Source organism: Coregonus lavaretus, assembly GCF_964263955.1.
Source record: "Coregonus lavaretus genome assembly, chromosome: 37".
NCBI classification, from domain to species: domain Eukaryota; kingdom Metazoa; phylum Chordata; class Actinopteri; order Salmoniformes; family Salmonidae; genus Coregonus; species Coregonus lavaretus.
In genome coordinates this window covers 2,846,132-2,870,594 of record NC_140024.1, presented here as the reverse complement: position 1 = coordinate 2,870,594, position 24,463 = coordinate 2,846,132, and the positions used below count along the sequence as shown (strand labels likewise).

At 42.6% G+C, this 24,463-nt stretch overlaps 1 protein-coding gene across 2 annotated transcripts in view; it reads left to right on the top strand.

The window, feature by feature from the left end:
• Positions 1–24,463, top strand: part of LOC311111698 (protein arginine N-methyltransferase 3-like) — a 133,757-nt gene that overhangs the window by 20,534 nt on the left and 88,760 nt on the right. For both annotated transcript variants that reach the window (XM_084154492.1, XM_084154493.1), the window contains one exon: positions 22,362–22,461. In XM_084154492.1, coding sequence (XP_084010618.1) covers positions 22,362–22,461 — 100 coding nt within the window. The remainder of the gene's footprint in view (positions 1–22,361; positions 22,462–24,463) is intronic.

The following is a 24,463-nucleotide window of genomic DNA, read 5'->3' as shown; positions in this document are numbered from 1 at the left end:
ATGAGAGAGGCCTGTAATTTTCATCATAGGTACACGTCAACTATGACAGACAAAATGAGAAAAAAAATGATCAAAATTACAGGCCTCTCTCATCTTTTTAAGTGGGAGAACTTGCACAATTGGTGGCTGACTAAATACTTTTTTTCCCCACTGTATGAGGGGCATTTGTCATAATATCTAAAAGAGTGGATTTTTCAGGGTGTCTAAAGTTGTGGCGGGTTGGTTCAGTTATCAGCTGAGTTAGATTTAGCGCAATGCAGATATCTTTCAGCCTATCAGTAACTGGCATCAACCAAACCAAATTAAGATCACCCAAAATTAATAATTCAGATTTAGCATAATTAGATAGCAAGTCAGACAATTGGCTAAGAACACATGTTGAGGCAGAGGGAGGGCGATAAATTCCCACTAGCCAAGTTGGGCATTATTACCAAGGCCCACATTTAGGACTAGACATAAAAATTGCTAAAGGACAGAGGTAGTGAGAGATACAGAAACATTTAAGTTGTCCTTTGTAAATATGGCGACACCTCAACCTCTGTCAGATCTAAAAGCATAACCAAACGCATCAGTATCCAGCACAGTCTTATTTAGCCAAGTTTCAGATATTACCAGAGTGTCCACGTTGGTTTGAGAGGCCAGGATTATAATAAAATCCATTTTCGAGATCAAACTTCTGGCATTTACATGAATCATTCCAATACCGCAGCTGCAAGATTTCAGATCAGACGGAGTCTCTAATACAATCATACCATGCTCAGTTGGTAACCCCTTATTTGAAAATACCATAGGGCTAACTTGAATTGGTATGGATACAAGATTGTCTAGAACTATACCATTGGGCCTATGCTTTGAAAGAGGACGTGGATTAAAACAAGAGTCAATGAGGGTTACCTGTTACGGGCCTGCAGGATAATGATAATGCAGATAATTTATGGTTGGGATTACCTGAGCGGAACTTGGGGAGTTGATAAGTCAATGTCTCAGCACAGCCTTGAAATGTGAGGACAGGGTCCAGGCACCAAGATGATTTGGATCGACCCCATTCTGTCTGTAGAGCATCTTCTGTTTCCAAAAGGTGTCAAAGTTATTCACAAAAGTAACTCCAACAGAGCTACAGTAGACTCGTAGCCAGTCGTGTAGTGCCAGCAACCTACTGAATTTTTCGCTGCCACGACTGTGATGGCATTGGGCCTGGAATAATTGGACGCTTATTTGAGAGTTTGTCTTTTTTTCCCTCTTTTTTTTCACTCAGTTACAGTGAGGGAAAAAAGTATTTGATCCCCTGCTGATTTTGTACGTTTGCCCACTGACAAAGACATGATCAGTCTATAATTTTAATGGTAGGTTTATTTGAACAGTGAGAGACAGAATAACAACAAAAAAATCCAGAAAAACGCATGTCAAAAATGTTATAAATTGATTTGCATTTTAATGAGGGAAATACGTATTTGACCCCTCTGCAAAACATGACTTAGTACTTGATGGCAAAACCCTTATTGGCAATCACAGAGGTCAGACAGTTCTTGTAGTTGGCCACCAGGTTTGCACACATCTCAGGAGGGATTTTGTCCCACTCCTCTTTGCAGATCTTCTCCAAGTCATTAAGGTTTTGAGGCTGACGTTTGGCAACTCAAACCTTTTTCTATAGGATTAAGGTCTGGAGACTGGCTAGGCCACTCCAGGACCTTAATGTGCTTCTTCTTGAGCCACTCCTTTGTTGCCTTGGCTGTGTGTTTTGGGTCATTGTCATGCTGGAATACCCATCCACGACCCATTTTCAATGCCGTGGCTGAGGGAAAGAGGTTCTCACCCAAGAATTGACGGTACATGGCCCCGTCCATTGTCCCTTTGATGCAGTGAAGTTGTCCTGTCCCCTTAGCAGAAAAACACCCCCAAAGCATAATGTTTCCGCCTCCATGTTTGACGGTGGGGATGGTGTTCTTGGGGTCATAAGCAGCATTCCTCCTCCTCCAAACACGGCGAGTTGAGTTGATGCCAAAGAGCTCGATTTTGGTCTCATCTGACCACAACACTTTCACCCAGTTCTCCTCTGAATCATTCAGATGTTCATTGGCAAACTTCAGACGGGCCTGTTTATGTGCTTTCTTGAGCAGGGGGACTTTGCGGGTGCTGCAGGATTTCAGTCCTTCACGGCGTAGTGTGTTACCAATTGTTTTCTTGGTGACTATGGTCCCAGCTGCCTTGAGATCATTGACAAGATCCTCCTGTGTAGTTCTGGGCTGATTCCTCACCGTTCTCATGATCATTGCAACTCCACGAGGTGAGATCTTGCATGGAGCCCCAGGCCGAGGGAGATTGACAGTTCTTTTGTGTTTCTTCCATTTGCGAATAATCACACCAACTGTTGTCACCTTCTCACCAAGCTGCTTGGCGATGGTCTTGTAGCCCATTCCAGCCTTGTGTAGGTCTACAATCTTGTCCCTGACATCCTTGGAGAGCTCTTTGGTCTTGGCCATGGTGGAGAGTTTGGAATCTGATTGATTGATTACTTCTGTGGACAGGTGTCTTTTATACAGGTAACAAGCTGAGATTAGGAGCACTCCCTTTAAGAGTGTGCTCGTAATCTCAGCTCGTTACCTGTATAAAAGACACCTGGGAGCCAGAAATTTTTCTGAATGAGAGGGGGTCAAATACTTATTTCCCTCATTAAAATGCAAATCATGTGTTTTTCTGGATTTATTTGTTGTTATTCTGTCTCTCACTGTTCAAATAAACCTACCATTAAAATTATAGACTGATCATTTATTTGTCAGTGGGCAAACGTACAAAATCAGCAGGGGATCAAATACTTTTTTCCCTCACTGTATGTATAAAGCCATGTCATCATGGAATGCTCTGCCACAAGAGGTTACTCAGGCAAAAAGCAAGTTTAGCTTTAAAATACAGATAAAATATATATTTCTTTATCACAGCGCCTCTTCTCTTTCTAAAGATCTAATTGAACTGTACTATATATAAGAATGAATATGTACATATGAATAGTGTGTAAATAGTATTTTTGTCGTCGCTTGGTGTCTTTCCTATACAGTGGGGAGAACAAGTATTTGATACACTGCCGATTTTGCAGGTTTTCCTACTTACAAAGCATGTAGAGGTCTGTAATTTTTATCATAGGTACACTTCAAATGTGAGAGACGGAATCTAAAACAAAAATCCAGAAAATCACATTGTATGATTTTTAGGTAATTAATTTACATTTTATTGCATGACATAAGTATTTGATCACCTACCAACCAGTAAGAATTCCGGCTCTCACAGACCTGTTAGTTTTTCTTTAAGAAGCCCTCCTGTTCTCCACTCATTACCTGTATTAACTGCACCTGTTTGAACTCGTTACCTGTATAAAATAAACCTGTCCACCCACTCAATCAAACAGACTCCAACCTCTCCACAATGGCCAATACCAGAGAGCTGTGTAAGGACATCAGGGATAAAATTGTAGACCTGCACAAGGCTGGGATGGGCTACAGGACAATAGGCAAGCAGCTTGGTGAGAAGGCAACAACTGTTGGCGCAATTATTAGAAAATGGAAGAAGTTCAAGATGACAGTCAATCACCCTCGGTCTAGGGCTCCATGCAAGATCTCACCTTGTGGGGCATCAATGATCATGAGGAAGGTGAGGGATCAGCCCAGAACTACACGGCAGGACCTGGTCAATGACCTGAAGAGAGCTGGGACCACAGTCTCAAAGAAAACCATTAGTAACACACTATGCCGTCATGGATTAAAATCCTGCAGCGCACGCAAGGTCCCCCTGCTCAAGCCAGCGCATGTCCAGGCCCGTCTGAAGTTTGTCAATGACCATCTGGATGATCCAGAGGAGGAATGGGAGAAGGTCATGTGGTCTGATGAGACAAAAATAGAGCTTTTTGTTCTAAACTCCACTCGCTGTGTTTGGAGGAAGAAGAAGGATGAGTACAACCCCAAGAACACCATCCCAACCGTAAAGCATGGAGGTGGAAACATCATTCTTTGGGGATGCTTTACTGCAAAGGGGACAGGACGACTGCACCGTATTGAGGGGAGGATGGATGGGGCAATGTATCGAGAGATCTTGGCCAACAACCTCCTTCCCTCAGTAAGAGCATTGAAGATGGGTCGTGGCTGGGTCTTCCAGGATGACAACGACCCAAAACACACAGCCAGGGCAACTAAGGAGTGGCTCCGTAAGAAGCATCTCAAGGTCCTGGAGTGGCCTAGCCAGTCTCCAGACCTGAACCTAATAGAAAATCTTTGGAGGGAGCTGAAAGTCCGTATTGCCCAGCGACAGCCCCGAAACCTGAAGTATTTGGAGAAGGTCTGTATGGAGGAGTGGGCCAAAATCCCTGCTGCAGTGTGTGCAAACCTGGTCAAGACCTACAGGAAACGTATGATCTCTGTAATTGCAAACAAAGGTTTCTGTACCAAATATTAAGTTCTGCTTTTCTGATGTATCAAATACTTATGTCATGCAATAAAATGCAAATTCATTACTTAAAAATCATACAATGTGATTTTCTGGATTTTTGTTTTAGATTCCGTCTCTCACAGTTGAAGTGTACCTATGATAAAAATTACAGACCTCTACATGCTTTGTAAGTAGGAAAACCTGCAAAATCGGCAGTGTATCAAATACTTGTTCTCCCCACTGTATATAACTATTTTTTCATTTTGATTTAGAATGTAATGTAATATCTTATGTTGTTCTTGTCTATTACTGTTCTGTACTTTGTCATGTATTTGTACGTTTTATGTGGACCCCAGGAAGAGTAGCTGCTGCATGTTCAGTAGCTAATGGGGATCCTAATAAACTAAACTAAACTTTCCCCAGTATATTGTGCATGTTTTTTTATCTGTTTGCAAAGAGTAGCCACTTCTTCCTGTGAGTAAATAATTGTTTCATCGGACCTCTGGTCGGTCCACATTGTCCCGGAAGAGAGCATAGTAAATACAACTCCTGCAGCGCATTTACAGTTGAAGTCGGAAGTTTACATACACTTAGGTTGGAGTCATTTAAAACTCATTTTTCAACCACTCCACAAATTTCTTGTTAACAAACTATAGTTTTGGCAAGTCGGTTAGGACATCTACTTTGTGCATGACATAAGTAATTTTTCAAAAAAAAAATTAGACAGATTATTTCACTTATAATTCACTGTATCACAATTATAGTGGGTCAGAAGTTTACATACACTAAGTTGACTGTGCCTTTAAACAGCTTGGAAAATTCCAGAAAATGATGTTATGGCTTTAGAAGCTTCTGATAGGCTAATTGACATCATTTGAGTCAATTGGAGGTGTACCTGTGGATGTATTTCAAGGCCTACCTTCAAACTCAGTGCCTCTTTGCTTGACATCATGGGAAAATCCAAAGAAATCAGCCAAGACCTCAGAAAAAACATTGTAGACCTCCACAAGTCTGGTTCATCCTTGGGAGCAATTTCCAAACGCCTGAAGGTACCACGTTCATCTGTACAAACAATAGTGTGCAAGTATAAACACCATGGGACCACACAGCCGTCATAACGCTCAGGAAGGAGACGCGTTCTGTCTCCTAGAGATGAACATACTTTGGTGCGAAAAGTGCAAATCAATCCCAGAACAACAGCAAAGGACCTTGTGAAGTTTCTGGAGGAAACAGGTACAAAAGTATCTATATCCACAGTAAAACGAGTCCTATATCGACATAACCTAAAAGGCCACTCAGCAAGGAAGAAGCCACTGCTCCAAAACCGCCATAAAAAAGCCAGACTACGGTTTGCAGCTGCACATGGAGACAAAGATCGTACTTTTTGGAGAAATGTCCTCTGGTCTGATGAAACAAAAATATAACTGTTTAGCCATAATGACCATCATTATGTTTGGAGGAAAAAGGGGGAGCTTGCAAGCCGAAGAACACCATCCCAACCGTGAAGCACGGGGGTGGCAGCATCATGCTATGGGGGTGCTTTGCTGAAGGAGGGACTGGTGCACTTCACAAAATAGATGGCATCATGAGGAAGGAAAATTATGTGGATATATTGAAGCAACATCTCAAGACATCAGTCAGGAAGTTAAAGCTTGGTCGCAAAAGGGTCTTCCAAATGGACAATGACCCCAAGCATACTTCCAAAATTGTTGCATAATGGGTTAAGGACAACAAAGTAAAGGTATTGGAGTGGCCATCACAAAGCCCTGACCTCAATCCTATAGAATATTTGTGGGCAGAACTGAAAAAGCATGTGCGAGCAAGCAGGCCTACAAACCTGACTCAGTTACACCAGCTTTGTCAGGAGGAATGGGCCAAAATTCACCCAACTTATTGTGGAAAGCTTGTGGAAGGCTACCCGAAACGTTTGACCCAAGTTAAACAATTTAAAGGCAATGCTACCAAATACTAATTGAGTGTATGTAAACTTCTGACCCACTGGGAATGTGATGAAAGAAATAAAAGCTGAAATAAATAATTCTCTCTACAATTATTCTGACATTTCACATTCTTAAAATAAAGTGGTGATCCTAACTGACCTAAGACAGGGAATTTTTGCAAAGATTAAATGTCAGGAATTGTGAAAACTGAGTTTAAATGTATTTGGCTAAGGTGTATGTAATCTTCCGACTTCAACTGTAAATGCTCGCTATTTCCCTTGAACAGGGAAGCCTCCATGGGAAGAGATATAGGAACTAAATCTGTGTCGCAGAGATAGTGATTTCAGGCAGAGAAGTAAACAAACATACAAAAAAACATTACCTGACCTATTCAGGCCGTCGGTAAATACACCCGATACAATTTTTTTTATTAAACTGAGTATATTCTAGCCTGTTAAACGTAACTTTCTGCGACAAACAATTCACTCTCAAACAAATTGGTGCACTCGCTCTCCTTACTGCAGTCCAAGTAAGCACATCTTCCTGCCAACCTGTCAGACAGATACTGAGCTATATTGTATGCTACTTTTTTGGGGGAAATTATATAATTTTATACTAATTCAATTGTCAGAGGAAGAGATTTTGTTTAACAAGTAATTTAAAAAAGATACGGGTCAAAGTTATTTACACCCCTGTTATCCACTTGCGAGGATAACGACACTGAACATTTTTATAAAATGTTTGAGATTGGAGAACACGTTGGGAGGGATCTTAGATCATTCCTCCATACAGAATATTTCCAGATCCTTGATATTCTTCGTCTGTTCTTATAGACTGCCCTCTTCAATTCAAACTACAGGTTTTCAATGGGGTTTAGGTCTGGAGACTGAGATGGCCATTGCAAGATGTTGATTTTGTGGTCAATTAACCATTTCTTTGTGGATTTTGATTAGTGCTTTGGGTCAGTGTTTCCGCTGCAGTCATTTGGCTGTGGCGCTGCCACGCCCATAAAATATGGAACATGAAAAGATTTGAAGATGCTAGAACAGTCCACATTTACTTTTCCTCTGCAAACAAAATGAGTAATGAATGGAAAAATCAGACATCCCATAGTAGAGTAGTTTATCTATTTACCTAGTCGGCTTGTAGTTGTGTGTTCTATGCAAGATAAATATTAATGCATTAAATAAACATTGACAAGCAGTCAATGCACAACAATTCTTGCAATCGCAGGGAAGACAGCAGTTTTTTAATGTCCGTTGTTAAAAAGAGGGGGATCCCAGCTTTCCATTCCTATTTTATTTATTTCTCAACTCCTAAATGTATGTGAACTACACAATTTTAATCCCAGAGTTTTTAGCAGCGGCATGGTTAAGAAGGTTACGGCTCCACAATTTGCTGTGAATGCATAGGGGAGAGTGGGGCTAAATGCAACATGGGGTAAAACGCCATCCTACCACACATTTTTATTTTTTTGACTTTTTTGGGGGGGGGACGACATAAAGTGGTTTCTGTGAGAAGTACAGGCAGGGGGCGTGTTACCCTGGGTGGCGGCCTGCATTGTATTCACTGTGTTTATGCAAGATCTTTGGGACATACAATTCATCAATAGGATGCTAACTAGTTAAAACACCATGCTTCAGGCTATTTATAGCCATTATGCTGCATCAGTTGGGCTACACGTGATAATGCTTATTGCTAATAGCATACCTGATAATATGGACCATGCATAGGCTATATGCATGGTCCAAATGTTTAAATAATGTTAACAAATTAATTTACCAATATGTTATTGGGCTCATTTCTGGAAGTAGAAATTATATTTTTGGATGGCGTAAGCATAATTTACAAAAAAATAATTTAGGAGTAGAATGTATTTTTTAACAAGTCACCAGAATTGAGCTTCTCTGTCCTACATAAAAATTATCCGGGTGGAACCACGTACCCACAAAACAAGAGTGCCATAATGCTTTCTATCACAGCAAATTTGGTTCTGATGTTGTACTCTCATACTTGCAGTGATTTATTGGGAAACACATTTGAGTCTTTGCTTCAGCAAACACATTTGAAATATATTTTCAGTTGGAAAGTATATTGGAGGTATATTCCCTCCCTAGTAGTATGTGGACTAGAACATTCCCCTCTCCAGTAGCGTGTGAACTAGCACAAGTCCCTCCCCAGTGTAGTATGGACTCTCTCAGTAGAGGTCTCTGTGACCTCCAGCCACCTTTTTGTTTTGTTTCAGGTGGTTGAGTTCAATAAAGCGGGTGTCAGTTGGCCTGGCCGTAACTCACATAATTTAGTACACCCTGCCTGACTCTGGTCTCCCCTGTCTCTCGGCTCTTCCACAGCTGCTCCCTACACTACTGCTAGTGCAACCCCTCTCTTAATTAACAGCATTTCCCTCACTCAGACAACCAAATATTTGCAAAAGTTGCCCAATTAGCAGGACGGATGGGGGCAACTTCTTGTTGTGCGAGGTGCTCAAGCTCAGATCGTCTGTCAGTTAAAACCCATACAGCGCTGTGAAGCGCAGAGCCAGAGCTCTGACGTCATTTATAGCATGTTACTGTACAGCCACTGCGTTCCAATTTAGGCATTTATTAGTGCCCAAATCTGCCATTTTCAACCCGTATATAGGTACCAGTGTAAGGGGCTACTACACTCTCACCTGATGTGTGTGTTAAAACACTTACACCCGTTTTTATACCAGCTCTCCACTAGCACCACCAATGAACCGGACAGTGCTTCCAAACCAAACTCATTTACCTCCCTTAGACCACCAAGCACTCTCCTCAGTCTGCGTATGCCAGTTTTTTTATTACATTCAAGCCTCAGAATGCAGCTTTGAGTTAGGGGCCATTATTGTGTGTTATTATTACCATTATGCAAGGGAGTGTCGTATAAGCAAAACAATGGGATTGCGGGAGAGGGGACGTTTTAATTTTACAGCCCACTGACTCGCTGTCGGGGTGTGTGTGTTTGCATGCAGGCAGTGTCCCACTAGGCCTCCCAGCGCGGCAGGACGAAGTAGTGAGAACATGACATTGTACCTCCAGATGCACACCTATACAGACACATGCGTGCGCACACACACACACATACACCTCAAAACCCCCTTCCTTTTCTCCCCAGACCCACTCTTTTCCTCAGAACCACTCATCTGGTGTGAGGACGTGTGTGTGTGTAATCCCAGTGCCTGTGTGTAGTATCTGTCACTACCCCACCGTGGATGTTAATGTGAGGATATGTCATTAAAATTAGAGCCCGACCGATTAGGGCTGTGACGGTCTTGGAATTTGAGGTTACTGTAATTGGCCAGGCTAATGTACTCGGTCACCGACATACAGTGGGGAGAACAAGTATTTGATACACTGCCGATTTTGCAGGTTTTCCTACTTACAAAGCATGTAGAGGTCTGTAATTTTTATCATAGGGTACACTTCAACTGTGAGAGACGAAATCTAAAACAAAAATCCAGAAAATCACATTGTATTTGATACATCAGAAAAGCAGAACTTAATATTTGGTACAGAAACCTTTGTTTGCAATTACAGAGATCATACGTTTCCTGTAGGTCTTGACCAGGTTTGCACACACTGCAGCAGGGATTTTGGCCCACTCCTCCATACAGACCTTCTCCAGATCCTTCAGGTTTCGTGGCTGTCGCTGGGCAATACGGACTTTCAGCTCCCTCCAAAGATTTTCTTCTGGGTTCAGGTCTGGAGACTGGCTAGGCCACTCCAGGACCTTGAGATGCTTCTTACGGAGCCACTCCTTAGTTGCCCTGGCTGTGTGTTTCGGGTCGTTGTCATGCTGGAAGACCCAGCCACGACCCATCTTCAATGCTCTTACTGAGGGAAGGAGGTTGTTGGCCAAGATCTCGCGATACATGGCCCCATCCATCCTCCCCTCAATACGGTGCAGTCGTCCTGTCCCCTTTGCAGAAAAGCATCCCCAAAGAATGATGTTTCCACCTCCATGCTTCACGGTTGGGATGGTGTTCTTGGGGTTGTACTCATCTTTCTTCTTCCTCCAAACACGGCGAGTGGAGTTTAGACCAAAAAGCTCTATTTTTGTCTCATCAGACCACATGATCTTCTCCCATTCCTCCTCTGGATCATCCAGATGGTCATTGGCAAACTTCAGATGGGCCTGGACATGCGCTGGCTTGAGCAGGGGGACCTTGCGTGCGCTGCAGGATTTTAATCCATGACGGCGTAGTGTGTTACTAATGGTTTTCTTTGAGACTGTGGTCCCAGCTCTCTTCAGGTCATTGACCAGGTCCTGCCGTGTAGTTCTGGGCTGATCCCTCACCTTCCTCATGATCATTGATGCCCCACAAGGTGAGATCTTGCATGGAGCCCCAGACCGAGGGTGATTGACCGTCATCTTGAACTTCTTCCATTTTCTAATAATTGCGCCAACAGTTGTTGCCTTCTCACCAAGCTGCTTGCCTATTGTCCTGTAGCCCATCCCAGCCTTGTGCAGGTCTACAATTTTATTCCTGATGTCCTTACACAGCTCTCTGGTCTTGACCATTGTGGAGAGGTTGGAGTCTGTTTGATTGAGTGTGTGGACAGGTGTCTTTTATACAGGTAATGAGTTCAAACAGGTGCAGTTAAAACAGGTAATGAGTGGAGAACAGGAGGGCTTCTTAAAGAAAAACTAACAGGTCTGTGAGAGCCGGAATTCTTACTGGTTGGTAGGTGATCAAATACTTATGTCATGCAATAAAATGCAAATTAATTACTTAAAAATCATACAATGTGATTTTCTGGATTTTTGTTTTAGATTCCGTCTCTCACAGTTGAAGTGTACCTATGAAAAAAATTACAGACCTCTACATGCTTTTTAAGTAGGAAAACCTGCAAAATCGGCAGTGTATCAAATACTTGTTCTCCCCACTGTAACTTTTCAGGGGGGTCATTAAAGGGGAGGTCACAATTCTGTTTGTACACTTTTGTACACTACTTTAGGAAACTTTCTGAATGGACATGTAGGCCTATAGAGAGAATCAGCGAACTCACACACGCACACCGTTGTAAAAGCACCTGTTAATCAAACCACCAGCGTATGTCAGACATACAAGCAAATATTTATCCTTTCCTTCAAATGTATAAAAAACCTAGGCCTACCTTTCCTGAAAGTAGGCTATAAGATAATGAATTGGCAATGAAAGTATGAAGGGGACAGCTATGCTATAGTATGAATTATTAAAATAGTAACAAATACACGCAACATGTCCATAGCCCATGTATCAGCGACACTGATTATCGAGGGTCAAAGATTTTTCAATTACTGTGAGGAACTATTATAATTTGAATGGATGTAAAAAAATAATAAAATAAAGGACTATGTTGACTTACTGTGTGAGGTGAAGAAAAAATGACTGAGAAGCCCAGCTGGGCACTTTCCTACATTTGACATTTGCGAGAAGCAGGCCAGGTGCTTCCATGTGTGCTCAGGCAACATTAACAGGACAGAGAAACCAAATCAAAATCAAATCAAATTTTATTGGTCACATACACATACAGTGCATTCGGAAAGTATACAGTGCATGGAAAAGAGACCCTTCCCCTTTTCCACATTTTGTTACGTTACAGCCTTATTCTGAAATGGATTAAATAAAACATTTCCCTCATCAATCTACACACAATACCCCATAATGACAAAGCGAAAACAGGTTAAAAAAACAACACTGAAATACCTTATTTACATACGTTTTCATACCCTTTGCTATGGGACTCGAAATTGAGCTCAGGTGCATCCTGTTTCATTGATCATCCTTGATGTTTCTACAACTTGATTGGAGTCCACCTGTGGTAAATTCAATTGATTGGACATGATAAGGAAAGGAACACACCTGTCTATATAAGGATTGTGTCGAGGCACAGATCTGGGGAAGGGTACCAACAAATTTCTGCAGCACTGAAGGTCCCAAGAACACAGTCCCCTCCATTATTCTTAAATGGAATAAGTTTGGAACCACCAAGACTCTTCCTAGAGCTGGCCACCTGGCCAAACTGAGCAATTGGGGGAGAAGGTCCTTGGTCAGGGAGGTGACCTAGAACCAGATGGTCACTCTGACAGAGCTCCAGAGTTCCTCTGTGGATATGGGATAACCTTCCAGAAACACAACCATCTCTGCATCCATTTTAGAATAAGGCTGTAACGTAACAAAATGTGTAAAAAGTCAATGGGTCTGAATACTTTCAGAATGCGCTGTATTTAGCATTTGTTAATGCGTGTGTAGCGAAATGCTTCTCATTGCTCACATGGAGCGCAAAAATGAAATAAAAAATGTTTCTTACAAGTGTAGCAGGTTTTGAACTCTGCTAACAACAGTTCCACTCTGAGAATGAGAACAGCATTTACATGCATTAACATAATTGAATGTAACCAAATGACAGGGATAAACAGTAAATTGCATGTTTTACAAACAGTAGGCTTCCACATGGGTATTCCTAGGTTACTATTCTACTTTGCGGGGATAGGAGGGCGGCAATTTTTTTTGTCTTGCCTACGGCAGCATATCGGCTGGGACCGGGCCTGATCAGCGTTGATTAGTCTACAAAATAAGAAAAGATTCCGTATCAAATTATACCATGCCAGGTTGGAGAGGATTGGCGCATTGTCCATTTGACACATTAGCGCATTATAGGCTTCAGAGCCAGAACAACCTTGTCGACTGCTGTTGAATAATTAATAAATTGTCAAACACATCCAACCTTTTTTTAAAAGACCGATTTATTTATTTACTAGCAAGCAATCAATACGAGCCACACATCCATAGCCTATAGCGCTCTACACCCCCACGCATCTAGCGATTTGCTACTCGAGCATCAAAGGAAAGTTGGAAAGAGGAGGAGATGTAGAAAGTTTAATAGACAAAGGTAGCAAAACATTTGCTAATAGTCATTAGTAAACATTCCTTCTATTAGGTAAAGTTTATCTACATGAAAAAAATAATGAATTTAGGCCTATGATAAACGGTTTTGATGGTTATTTTATTTTCATGACGGTCTTCGTCCAAAACCGTCAGTTACATGGTTATTGAATTACGGTCACAGCCCTACGACCGATATGCTAGTTTGGGTCCGATTGTTTTTGGGGCAAAACTTACAAATACCGATATATATGCAGATATACTGTTTTACAGTAGGAAAATGAAAACATTTTTTATTTTTTTTTCCCATACTGAATTCTCATAAATTGCTATCCAAAAGAGCAAATATCCAGTAACTTTTCTTCAAATGTTGATTTCATACATTGTGACAATAATGACACATCATGATAATGGTTCAGATAAGTGTTCAGATAAGCATTAGATTCCCTTTTTCCATCCTATTTATTGATATCGGTTATCGGCCGATACCGACATAGCTTTAAAAGGCCAATATCGACCAATAATGTCTGTGAACTGATATATTGGTCGGGCTCTAATTAAAATGGTTGCTGTTTGCCAGACAGGAATCTCGCTCTCGCGCGCTCATATGTTTAAATGAGATAACAGGACGAGTTAAGTTACCACAGTCATTGCCTTTTAAAAATGGGAGATTCTTGATGGATTACAAACAACTCATAATTACTGCAATGGATAATTTTATAATACAGATAATCTGACTGGATTGTCTGATTAGTCGAGTGTTGCATTGAGAGCTAGACTGTTGTGTAATTCTTCAACCAGCTGCACTGAAAGCCATGCTCACGGGTAGGAATACTTTAGGGACAGCACCCTGATGGAGATTTGAACACTGAACCATATTGGTTTTTAAAGGAATGTTCCACTCAAAATATAATCGAACTGTGCCGTTGGCTGGTCTAGTTGTAGTGCTGCCGCCCCCAGACCACATTTGTCCCTGGATGCAGCGATTCCATCCCCCGTTCCACCACTCACATTCTCTGCTTTATCCCTCTCATCGATCTCCCCATCTACAGTGGGGAAAAAAAGTATTTAGTCAGCCACCAATTGTGCAAGTTCTCCCACTTAAAAAGATGAGAGAGGCCTGTAATTTTCATCATAGGTACACGTCAACTATGACAGACAAATTGAGAATTTTTTTCTCCAGAAAATCACATTGTAGGATTTTTAATGAATTTATTTGCAAATTATGGTGGAAAATAAGTATTTGGTCACCTACAAACAAGCAAGATTTCTGGCTCTCACAGACCTGTAACTACTTCTTTAAGAGGCTCCTCTGTCCTCCACTCATTACCTGTATTAATGGCACCTGTTTGAACTTGTTATCAGTATAAAAGACACCTGTCCACAACCTCAAACAGTCACACTCCAAACTCCACTATGGCCAAGACCAAAGAGCTGTCAAAGGACACCAGAAACAAAATTGTAGACCTGCACCAGGCTGGGAAGACTGAATCTGCAATAGGTAAGCAGCTTGGTTTGAAGAAATCAACTGTGGGAGCAATTATTAGGAAATGGAAGACATACAAGACCACTGATATTCTCCCTCGATCTGGGGCTCCACGCAAGATCTCACCCCGTGGGGTCAAAATGATCACAAGAACGGTGAGCAAAAATCCCAGAACCACACGGGGGGACCTAGTGAATGACCTGCAGAGAGCTGGGACCAAAGTAACAAAGCCTACCATCAGTAACACACTATGCCGCCAGGGACTGAAATCCTGCAGTGCCAGACGTGTCCCCCAGTACATGTCCAGGCCCGTCTGAAGTTTGCTAGAGTGCATTTGGATGATCCAGAAGAGGATTGGGAGAATGTCATATGGTCAGATGAAACCAAAATATAACTTTTTGGTAAAAACTCAACTCGTCGTGTTTGGAGGACAAAGAATGCTGAGTTGCATCCAAAGAACACCATACCTACTGTGAAGCATGGGGGTGGAAACATCATGCTTTGGGGCTGTTTTTCTGCAAAGGGACCAGGACGACTGATCCGTGTAAAGGAAAGAATGAATGGGGCCATGTATCGTGAGATTTTGAGTGAAAACCTCCTTCCATCAGCAAGGGCATTGAAGATGAAACGTGGCTGGGTCTTTCAGCATGACAATGATCCCAAACACACCGCCCGGGCAACGAAGGAGTGGCTTCGTAAGAAGCATTTCAAGGTTCTGGAGTGGCCTAGCCAGTCTCCAGATCTCAACCCCATAGAAAATCTTTGGAGGGAGTTGAAAGTCTGTGTTGCCCAGCGACAGCCCCAAAACATCACTGCTCTAGAGGAGATCTGCATGGAGGAATGGGCCAAAATACCAGCAACAGTGTGTGAAAACCTTGTGAAGACTTACAGAAAACGTTTGACCTGTGTCATTGCCAACAAAGGGTATATAACAAAGTATTGAGAAACTTTTGTTATTGACCGAATACTTATTTTCCACCATAATTTGCAAATAAATTCATAAAAAATCTTACAATGTGATTTTCTGGATGTTTTTTTTCTCATTTTGTCTGTCATAGTTGACGTGTACCTATGATGAAAATTACAGGCCTCTCTCATCTTTTTAAGTGGGAGAACTTGCACAATTGGTGGCTGACTAAATACTTTTTTTCCCCACTGTACATTACTATCCTAAATTTGTGAATAAAACTTTAAAATACCTTAACTATACACTCAGTGGCCTGTCTGTAGGAGCGAACCATTTTTGTGAACGGGGTGGTGTATCTATTAAACTGACCACTGACTGTATATACAGTGCCTTGCAAAAGTATTCATCCCCCTTGGCGTTTGTCCTATTTTGTTGCATTACAACCTGTAATATAAATTGATTTTTATTTGGATTTCATGTAATGGACATACACAAAATAGTCCAAATTGGTGAAGTGAAATGAAAAAAAATAACTTGTTTCAAGAAATTCTAAAAAAATAACGTAAAAGTGGTGCATGCATATGTATTCACCCCCTTTGCTATGAAGCCCGTAAATAAGATCTGGTGCAACCAATTACCTTCAGAAGTCACATAATTAGTTAAATACAGTCCACCTGTGTGCAATCTAAGTGTCACATGATCTGTCACATGATCTCAGTATATATACACCTGTTCTGAAAGGCCCCAGAGTCTGCAACACCACTAAGCAAGGGGAACCACCAAGAAAGCGGCACCATGAAGACCAAGGAGCTCTCCAAACAGGTCAGGGACACATTTGTGGAGAAGTACAGATCAGGGTTGGGTTATAAAAAAATATCAGAAACTTTGAACATCCCACGGAGCACCATTTAAATCCATTATAAAAAAATTTGAAAGAATATTGCACCACAACAAAACTGCTAAGAGAGGGCCGCCCACCAAAACTCATGGACCAGGCAAGGAGGGCATTAATCAGAGAGGCAACAAAGAGACCAAAGATAACCCTGAAGGAGCTGCAAAGCTCCACAGCGGAGATTGGAGTATCTGTCCACAGAGCTGGGCTTTACGGAAGAGTGGCAAGAAAAAAGTCATTGCTTAAAGAAAAAAATAAGCAAACACGTTTGGTGTTCGCCTAAAGGCATGTGGGAGACTCCCCAAACATAAGGAAGAAGGTACTCTGGTCAGATGAGACTAAAATTGAGCTTTTTGGCCATCAAGGAAAACGCTATGTCTGGTACAAACCCAACAAATCAAATAAAATCTAATTTTATTTGTCACATACACGTGTTTAGCAAATGTTATTAGGGGTGTAGCGAAATGCTTGTGCTTCTAGCTCCGACAGTGCAGTAATATCTAACAATTTCACAACATATACCCAATACACACAAAGTAAGGAATGGAATTTAAGAATATATACATATATGGACAAGCAATGACAGAGCGGCATGGACTAAGATACAGTAGAATATTATAGAATACAGTATATACAGTGAGTGGAAAAAAGTATTTGATCCCCTGCTGATTTTGTACGTTTGCCCACTGACAAAGAAATGATTAGTCTATCATTTTAATGGTAGGTTTATTTGAACAGTGAGAGACAGAATAACAAAAAAAAAATCCAGAAAAACGCATGTCAAAAATGTTATAAATTTATTTGCATTTTAATGAGGGAAATAAGTATTTGACCCCCTCTCAATCAGAAAGATTTCTGGCTCCCAGGTGTCTTTTATACAGGTAACGAGCTGAGATTAGGAGCACACTCTTAAAGGGAGTGCTCCTAATCTCAGCTTGTTACCTGTATAAAAGACACCTGTCCACAGAAGCAATCAATCAATCAGATTCCAAACTCTTCACCATGGCCAAGACCAAAGAGCTCTCCAAGGATGTCAGGGACAAGATTGTAGACCTACACAAGGCTGGAATGGGCTACAAGACCATCGCCAAGCAGCTTGGTGAGAAGGTGACAACAGTTGGTGCGATTATTCGCAAATGGAAGAAACACAAAAGACTGTCAATCTCCCTCGGCCTGGGGCTCCATGCAAGATCTCACCTCGTGGAGTTGCAATGATCATGAGAACGGTGAGGAATCAGCCCAGAACTACACGGGAGGATCTTGTCAATGATCTCAAGGCAGCTGGGACCATAGTCACCAAGAAAACAATTGGTAACACACTACACCGTGAAGGACTGAAATCCTGCAGCACCCGCAAGGTCCCCCTGCTCAAGAAAGCACATATACTGGGCCGTCTGAAGTTTGCCAATGAACATCTGAATGATTCAGAGGAGAACTGGGTGAAAGTGTTGTGGTCAGATGAGACCAAAATGGAGCTCTTTGGCATCAACTCAACTCGCCGTGTTTGGAGGAGGAGGAATGCTGCCTATGACCCCAAGAACACCATCCCCACTGTCAAACATGGAGGTGGAAACATTATGCTTTGGGGACAACTTCACCACATCAAAGGGATGATGGACGGGGCCATGTACTGTCAAATCTTGGGTGAGAACCTCCTTCAGCCAGGGCATTGAAAATGGGTCGTGGATGTGTATTCCAGCATGACAATGACCCAAAACACACAGTCAAGGCAACAAAGGAGTGGCTCAAGAAGAGGCACATTAAGGTCCTGGAGTGGCCTAGCCAGTCTCCAGACCTTAATCCCATAGAAAATCTGTGGAGGGAGCTGAAGGTTCGAGTTGCCAAACGTCAGCCTCGAAACCTTAATGACTTGGAGAAGATCTGCAAAGAGGAGTGGGACAAAATCGCTCCTGAGATGTGTGCAAACCTGGTGGCCAACTACAAGAAACGTCTGTCCTCTGTGATTGCCAACAAGGGTTTTGCCACCAAGTACTAAGTCATGTTTTGCAGAAGGGTCAAATACTTATTTCCCTCATTAAAATGCAAATCAATTTATAACATTTTTGACATGCGTTTTTCTTGATTTTTTTGTTGTTATTCTGTCTCCCACTGTTCAAATAAACATACCATTAAAAATTATAGACTGATCATTTCTTTGTCAGTGGGCAAACATACAAAATCAGCAGGGGATCAAATACTTTTTTCCCTCACTGTACATATGAGATGAGTAATGCAAGATATGTAAACATTAAAGTGACTAGTGATCAATTTCTTAGTGGCCAGTGATTTCAATAGGCAGCAGCAGCCTCTAATGTGCTAGTGATGGCTATTTAACAGTCTGATGGCCTTGAGATAGAAGCTGTATTTCATTCTCTCGGTCACAGCTTTGATGCACTTGTACTGATCTCGCCTTCTGGATGATAGCGGGGTGAATAGGCAGAGGCTCGGGTGGTTGATGTCCGTGATGATCTTTTTGGCCTTCCTGTGACATCGGGTGCTGTAGGTGTCCTGGAGGGCGGGTAGTTTGCCCCCGGTAATGTGTTCGGCAGACCGCACCACCCTCTGGAGAGTCCTGCGGTTGCGGGCGGTGCAGTTGCCGTATCAGGCGGTGATACAGCCTGACAGGATGCTCTCAATTGTGCATCTGTAAAAGTTTGTGAGGGTTTTAGGTGCCAAGCCAAATTTCTTCAACCTCCTGAGGTTGAAGAGGCTCTGTTGCGCCTTCTTCACCACACTGTCTGCGTGGGTGGACCATTTCAGTTTGTCAGTGATGTGTACGCCAAGGAACTTGAAGCTTTCAACCTTCTCCACTGCGGTCCGGTCTATGTGGATAGGGGGGTGCACCCTCTGCTGTTTCCTGAAATCCACGATAATCTCCTTTGTTTTGTTGACGTTGATTGAGAGGTTATTTTCCTGGTACGACATTCCCAGAGCCCTCACCTCCTCCCTGTAGGCTGTCTCGTCATTGTTGGTAATCAAGCTTACTACTGTTGTGTCGTCTGCAAACTTGATGATTGAGTTGAAGGCGTGCTTGGGCACGCAGTCATGGGTGAACAGGGAGTACAGGATGGGGCTGAGCATTAACCCTTGTTGGGCCCCAATGTTGAGGAGGGGGCCCCAATGTTTCCTACCTTCACCACCTGGGGGCAGCCCGTCAGGAAGTCCACGACCCAGTTGCACAAGGCGGGCTTCAGACCCAGGGCCTCAAGCTTAATGATGAGCTTGGAGGGTACTATGTTGTTGAATGCTGAGCTATAGTCAATGAACAGCATTCTTACATAAGTATTCCTCTTGTCCAGATGGGATAGAGCAGTGTGCAGGGTGATGGCAATTGCATCGTCTGTGGATCTATTGGGGCAGTAAGCAAATTGAAGTGGGTCTAGGGTGACAGGTAAGGTAGAGGTGATATGATCCTTTACTAGTCTCTCAAAGCACTTCATGATGACAGAGGTGAGTGCTACGGGGCGATAGTCATTTAGTTCAGTTACCTTTGCCTTCTTGGGTACAGGAACAATGGTGGCCATCTTGAAGCATGGGGACATCAGACTTGGATAGGGAGTGATTGAATATGTCCGTAAACGCACCAGCCAGCAGGTTTGAGTATGCACTGAGGACGCGGCTAGGGATGCCGTCTGGGCCGGCAGCCTTGCGGGGGTTAACATGCTTAAATGTCTTACTCACGTCGTCTACACCTCTCATCACCCCGAGAACACCATCCCCACAGTGAAGTATGGTGGTGGCAGCATCATGCTGTGGGGATGTTTTTCATCGGCAGGGACTGGGGAACTGGTCAGAATTGAAGGAATGATGGATGGCACTAAATACAGGGAAATTCTTGAGGGAAACCTGTTTCAGTCTTCCAGAGATTTGAGACTGGGACGGAGGTTCACCTTCCAGCAGGACAATGACCCTAAGCATACTGCAAAAGCAACACTCGAGTGGTTTAAGGGGAAACATTTAAATGTCTTGGAATGGCCTAGTCAAAGCCCAGACCTCAATCCAATTGAGAATCTGTGGTATGACTTAAAGATTGCTGTACACCAGCGGAACCCATCCAACTTGAAGGAGCTGGAGCAGTTTTGCCTTGAAGAATGGGCAAAAATCCCAGTGGCTAGATGTGCCAAGCTTATAGAGACATACACCAAGAGACTTGCAGCTGTAATTGCTGCAAAAGGTGGCTCTACAAGTTTTCAGTTTTTTTGTCTTATTTCTTGTTTGTTTCACAATAAAAAATATGTTGCATCTTCAAATTGGTAGGCATGTTGTGTAAATTGAATGATACAAACCCCCAAAAATATTTTATTCCAGGTTTTAAGGCAACAAAATAGGAAAAATGCCTAGGGGGGTGAATACTTTTGCAAGCCACTGTAACATATTTATTTGGGCTGTAGGAATCCAACAACGTTTTATTTACAAGGAGCACGTGTGCACCTAAGTTGAAAAATATAGGCGCACACAAAGAAATATAGGAGCGCAATGAAAAATATTTGAGGTAATAAAGCTAGAATCCTTCATTTTTCTAGGTGCAACAAATCCAGGTCGCACAGCAAAATATTTAGGTGCATATGCGAGTTAAATGGCCTCACTGTAGAGCCCTGTACCCCCGGGGGAGTTGTGGCATAATCCTACTCCGATACAGATGGTTTTAGGATGATGAGACGTGTATTTAACCCACGGGAGTGGGGGGCATGATTAACACCACAAGCAACCAGAACAATGGCTCTCGCTCTATGTCCGTCTCTCTCTTTCTCTAACACACACACACACACACACACACTCTCTCTCTCTCTCTCGCTCTCGCTCTCTTTCTTTTGGTCATTATATCTCTTTCCACCTCTCACCACCCACCCCCCCCCTCCTGAAATTGTCCTCTAAATTACACCAATAATTAGATTAAAGGGAGGGAGGTAGAGAGGGGGATAGAGAGAATGTTAGAGAGTGATTCTGTGAGGATGTGATAGCGTGCGAGAGAGGGAGCGGAAGATAAGGATCAGCGCTGCAGAAATGCACTCATGGGCCGTGAGTAATTGTTCTGTCCCCAGTAACATTAGCTGTCATGATAATGGAATATGCACAGAGATTGATACCCTGGGTTGCCGGTCAGAAAAGGAAGGATCATTTAAACAGGGTGCACTCTCGTAGTCACCACATCAGAATGGACTCGCATGTATTGTGTATACACACACACCTCATCTGTACACACACGTGCTCTGGGCGCACATACACGCACGCACGCGCACACACACACACAGGTCAGGTTGGGTGTTTGTTAACATACCAACCTCTGTGTGAAAGGGCCATTGGGGAGGAACAATGATGTCCTACATACCCAAAATGGTTTGTTTTTTTGACCAATGTTAGAGTAGTAGGTTGGGTATATTTCGGAACAAATTCACTGTTTGTTGTGCCTCAACTACGGGGACTTTTAAAAAATACTTTTGAGAGATAACCCACTTAATAAGAATAGCTGATCCTTTAATGTCCTAAAAGCTGTGTGTTGGGAGACCATAGTACAGCTATTGATTTGTTACCATGATTACAACTATTCAATTCTGGAGTTCAATGCAAGTGTAAAAGTACAACTCTTGTTGAGTAGAACACTGCCTGATCCATGGTTTTGGCCTATTTGGTGAAAGCATCACTCCAACACTTCGTTATTGAACATTTCATTTGTTCTTTTTGGATTTAATGTTCTTATCTTAATGTACTTTTTCATTTATCTCTCTGGCTGTAATTTTGGACTATCGCATATTGTCTTGTTTCATTATTGCAATAAAAATGTTTTGAACAGAAAAGGTAACACATATTTTCTTTACTGTCTCGTTTCCTCTCAGGTCGAACCAGATGCAGGACAGGGTCACTCTGATAAAGGGCAGGATAGAGGAGGTCAAACTGCCCGTTGAGAAGGTGGACATCATCATCTCAGAATGGATGGTCAGTTCACTGTTCGCACTCATTATTTTAGTTGTTTATTTTAGGTTCAGTTATCACATGAATAATTACAGGTTTTGGTTTAAAAAAACATGATGGACATGACAATGATACTGTATCTTATTCGAAAGATTTCCTGAATCGGCTTGAATTTAAATGGAAATGCCCCAAACCCTAACAAATTATATTGTTATTCTAACTGTGCTCTGAACAATATCTCAACATACAGTATCATCAGTAGTAGCAGCAGTGTCTATTTTAAACATGGCATGTATAGAATTAGCCCCGGCCATGTACCCTCCTGAATACTTAACCAGGGAAGGAGAGTTACTTGGAGTCGCTCTGAGCACTGATGCCCATTCGTCAGCAAGATCCTCGCCGGCGATACGGACGAAGGGGTTGAAAGTTGAACACTCCGCTGAAGTCATCCTTAATTCATGAGCAGGCCGTATCTGTCCCCACTCACGTTCCGCCCCAGCTTTCACCAAACCCCCGGGGTCACACGCAGGGGTCACAGAACAAAGCATTGAGGTTCGCAGGGATGCTCATGCCGTTACCAGGGGAAATATAAATTCTCTAATGACACCGGCTCACCGAACGCTAATAAATCTGAGAATCCTCCTGTCACTTCTCATCGCCGCAGCGACTTTGGACATTCCTCAAAGAGCGGAGGGCCACAAAACGCTGCCCTAGGATCTGCCTGTGTAAAGTGGAGAAATGACAGCCCTCGCCGAGTCGTAAATTAACTGAGTCTGCGTTAGACCTTATTGGCGGTAAGTAGAAGTAAGTCTGAGTCCCGACAGCAAGAGACTGATGTAGCCCCATGTCTTACAGTGGTTTAGACCCATCAAGGTCTGTCTTCAAGTTGTCATCAATGGGATTTTAATCAGAATACCAGTCCTTTATAGATGTGATCTGATGCAAGTATTTACCAACAGAGCGATATAAATCACTTATTTTAATGCCTCAAGAAGTTGTTCTTGCAATCATGACTTTAACTTATCAATTTGTCATATTAGCCAACCACCAGTGTGTAGCACTGTACACCTGAACACATGCCTGGTGTGAGGCTTGACTTTGATGACCTTGTGTAGATGCTTTACTCATAGACTAGAGTGATTTTGGCAGAACCTAGGGCTATGCTGATCCCCATGCCAAGGTGTCAGGCTGTGAACGCTGTAATACATCACTAAACTGGCCCCCTATGCCCCCCAGCCCTGTCCAGCACACAGAGGATACACACACACGCACACACACACATGCACACACACCCAAAGAGCACAGGGGCAGACAGAGGAGAGCAGTGCCAGCCAAGTACCCTGAGCCTCCTAATGCTTCCAACAGGGGACAGGGAATATGGGTCATACCTCTGCCAACCAGCATAAGGGGTGGTAGGGATACACAGGAGGGACATCACTAAAATTAGACACTTCTAGAGAACATGACTGCTTCTTTTCACTCTTGAAGTGATAGGAGAATATTAAAGGCACGTAACACAGTTTAATTCAGTTTGATTTGGAGTACTTTTTACAAATATTAGATTCGCCATGGAGAACTATCTGTTATCACTGAGATAATTACAACATTTGGAAAACAATGGCAAAGAAAGCCTCATTTTATGTTAAGGGAACATTTGTCATATGCTACTACTCGTACATTTACATTTACATCATTTAGCAGACGCTCTTATCCAGAGCGACTTACAAATTGGTAGTGTGTGATTGAAAATATTGGCCCTAGGTGAAGCCTACTCAGTAATACACACACTACGAGTTAACTGGGTGATGTAAAGTGATCCATCCAGTATGGTCTCTACCCCGATGGAGAAGCGACAAGTTCCATCAGCAAATGTCTGAACTTTTGGCAGTCTCCCACTTTCAGACTAGACAATGGGGGGATCACTCTGGCTGGTGATTAATGGGGGTGGGGTGGAGGTGGAGGGGGGGGTTCATTTTGTGAAACAAGTCGCCCGTCTACCTAGCCAGGGTTTTGTTTGAGAGATGGC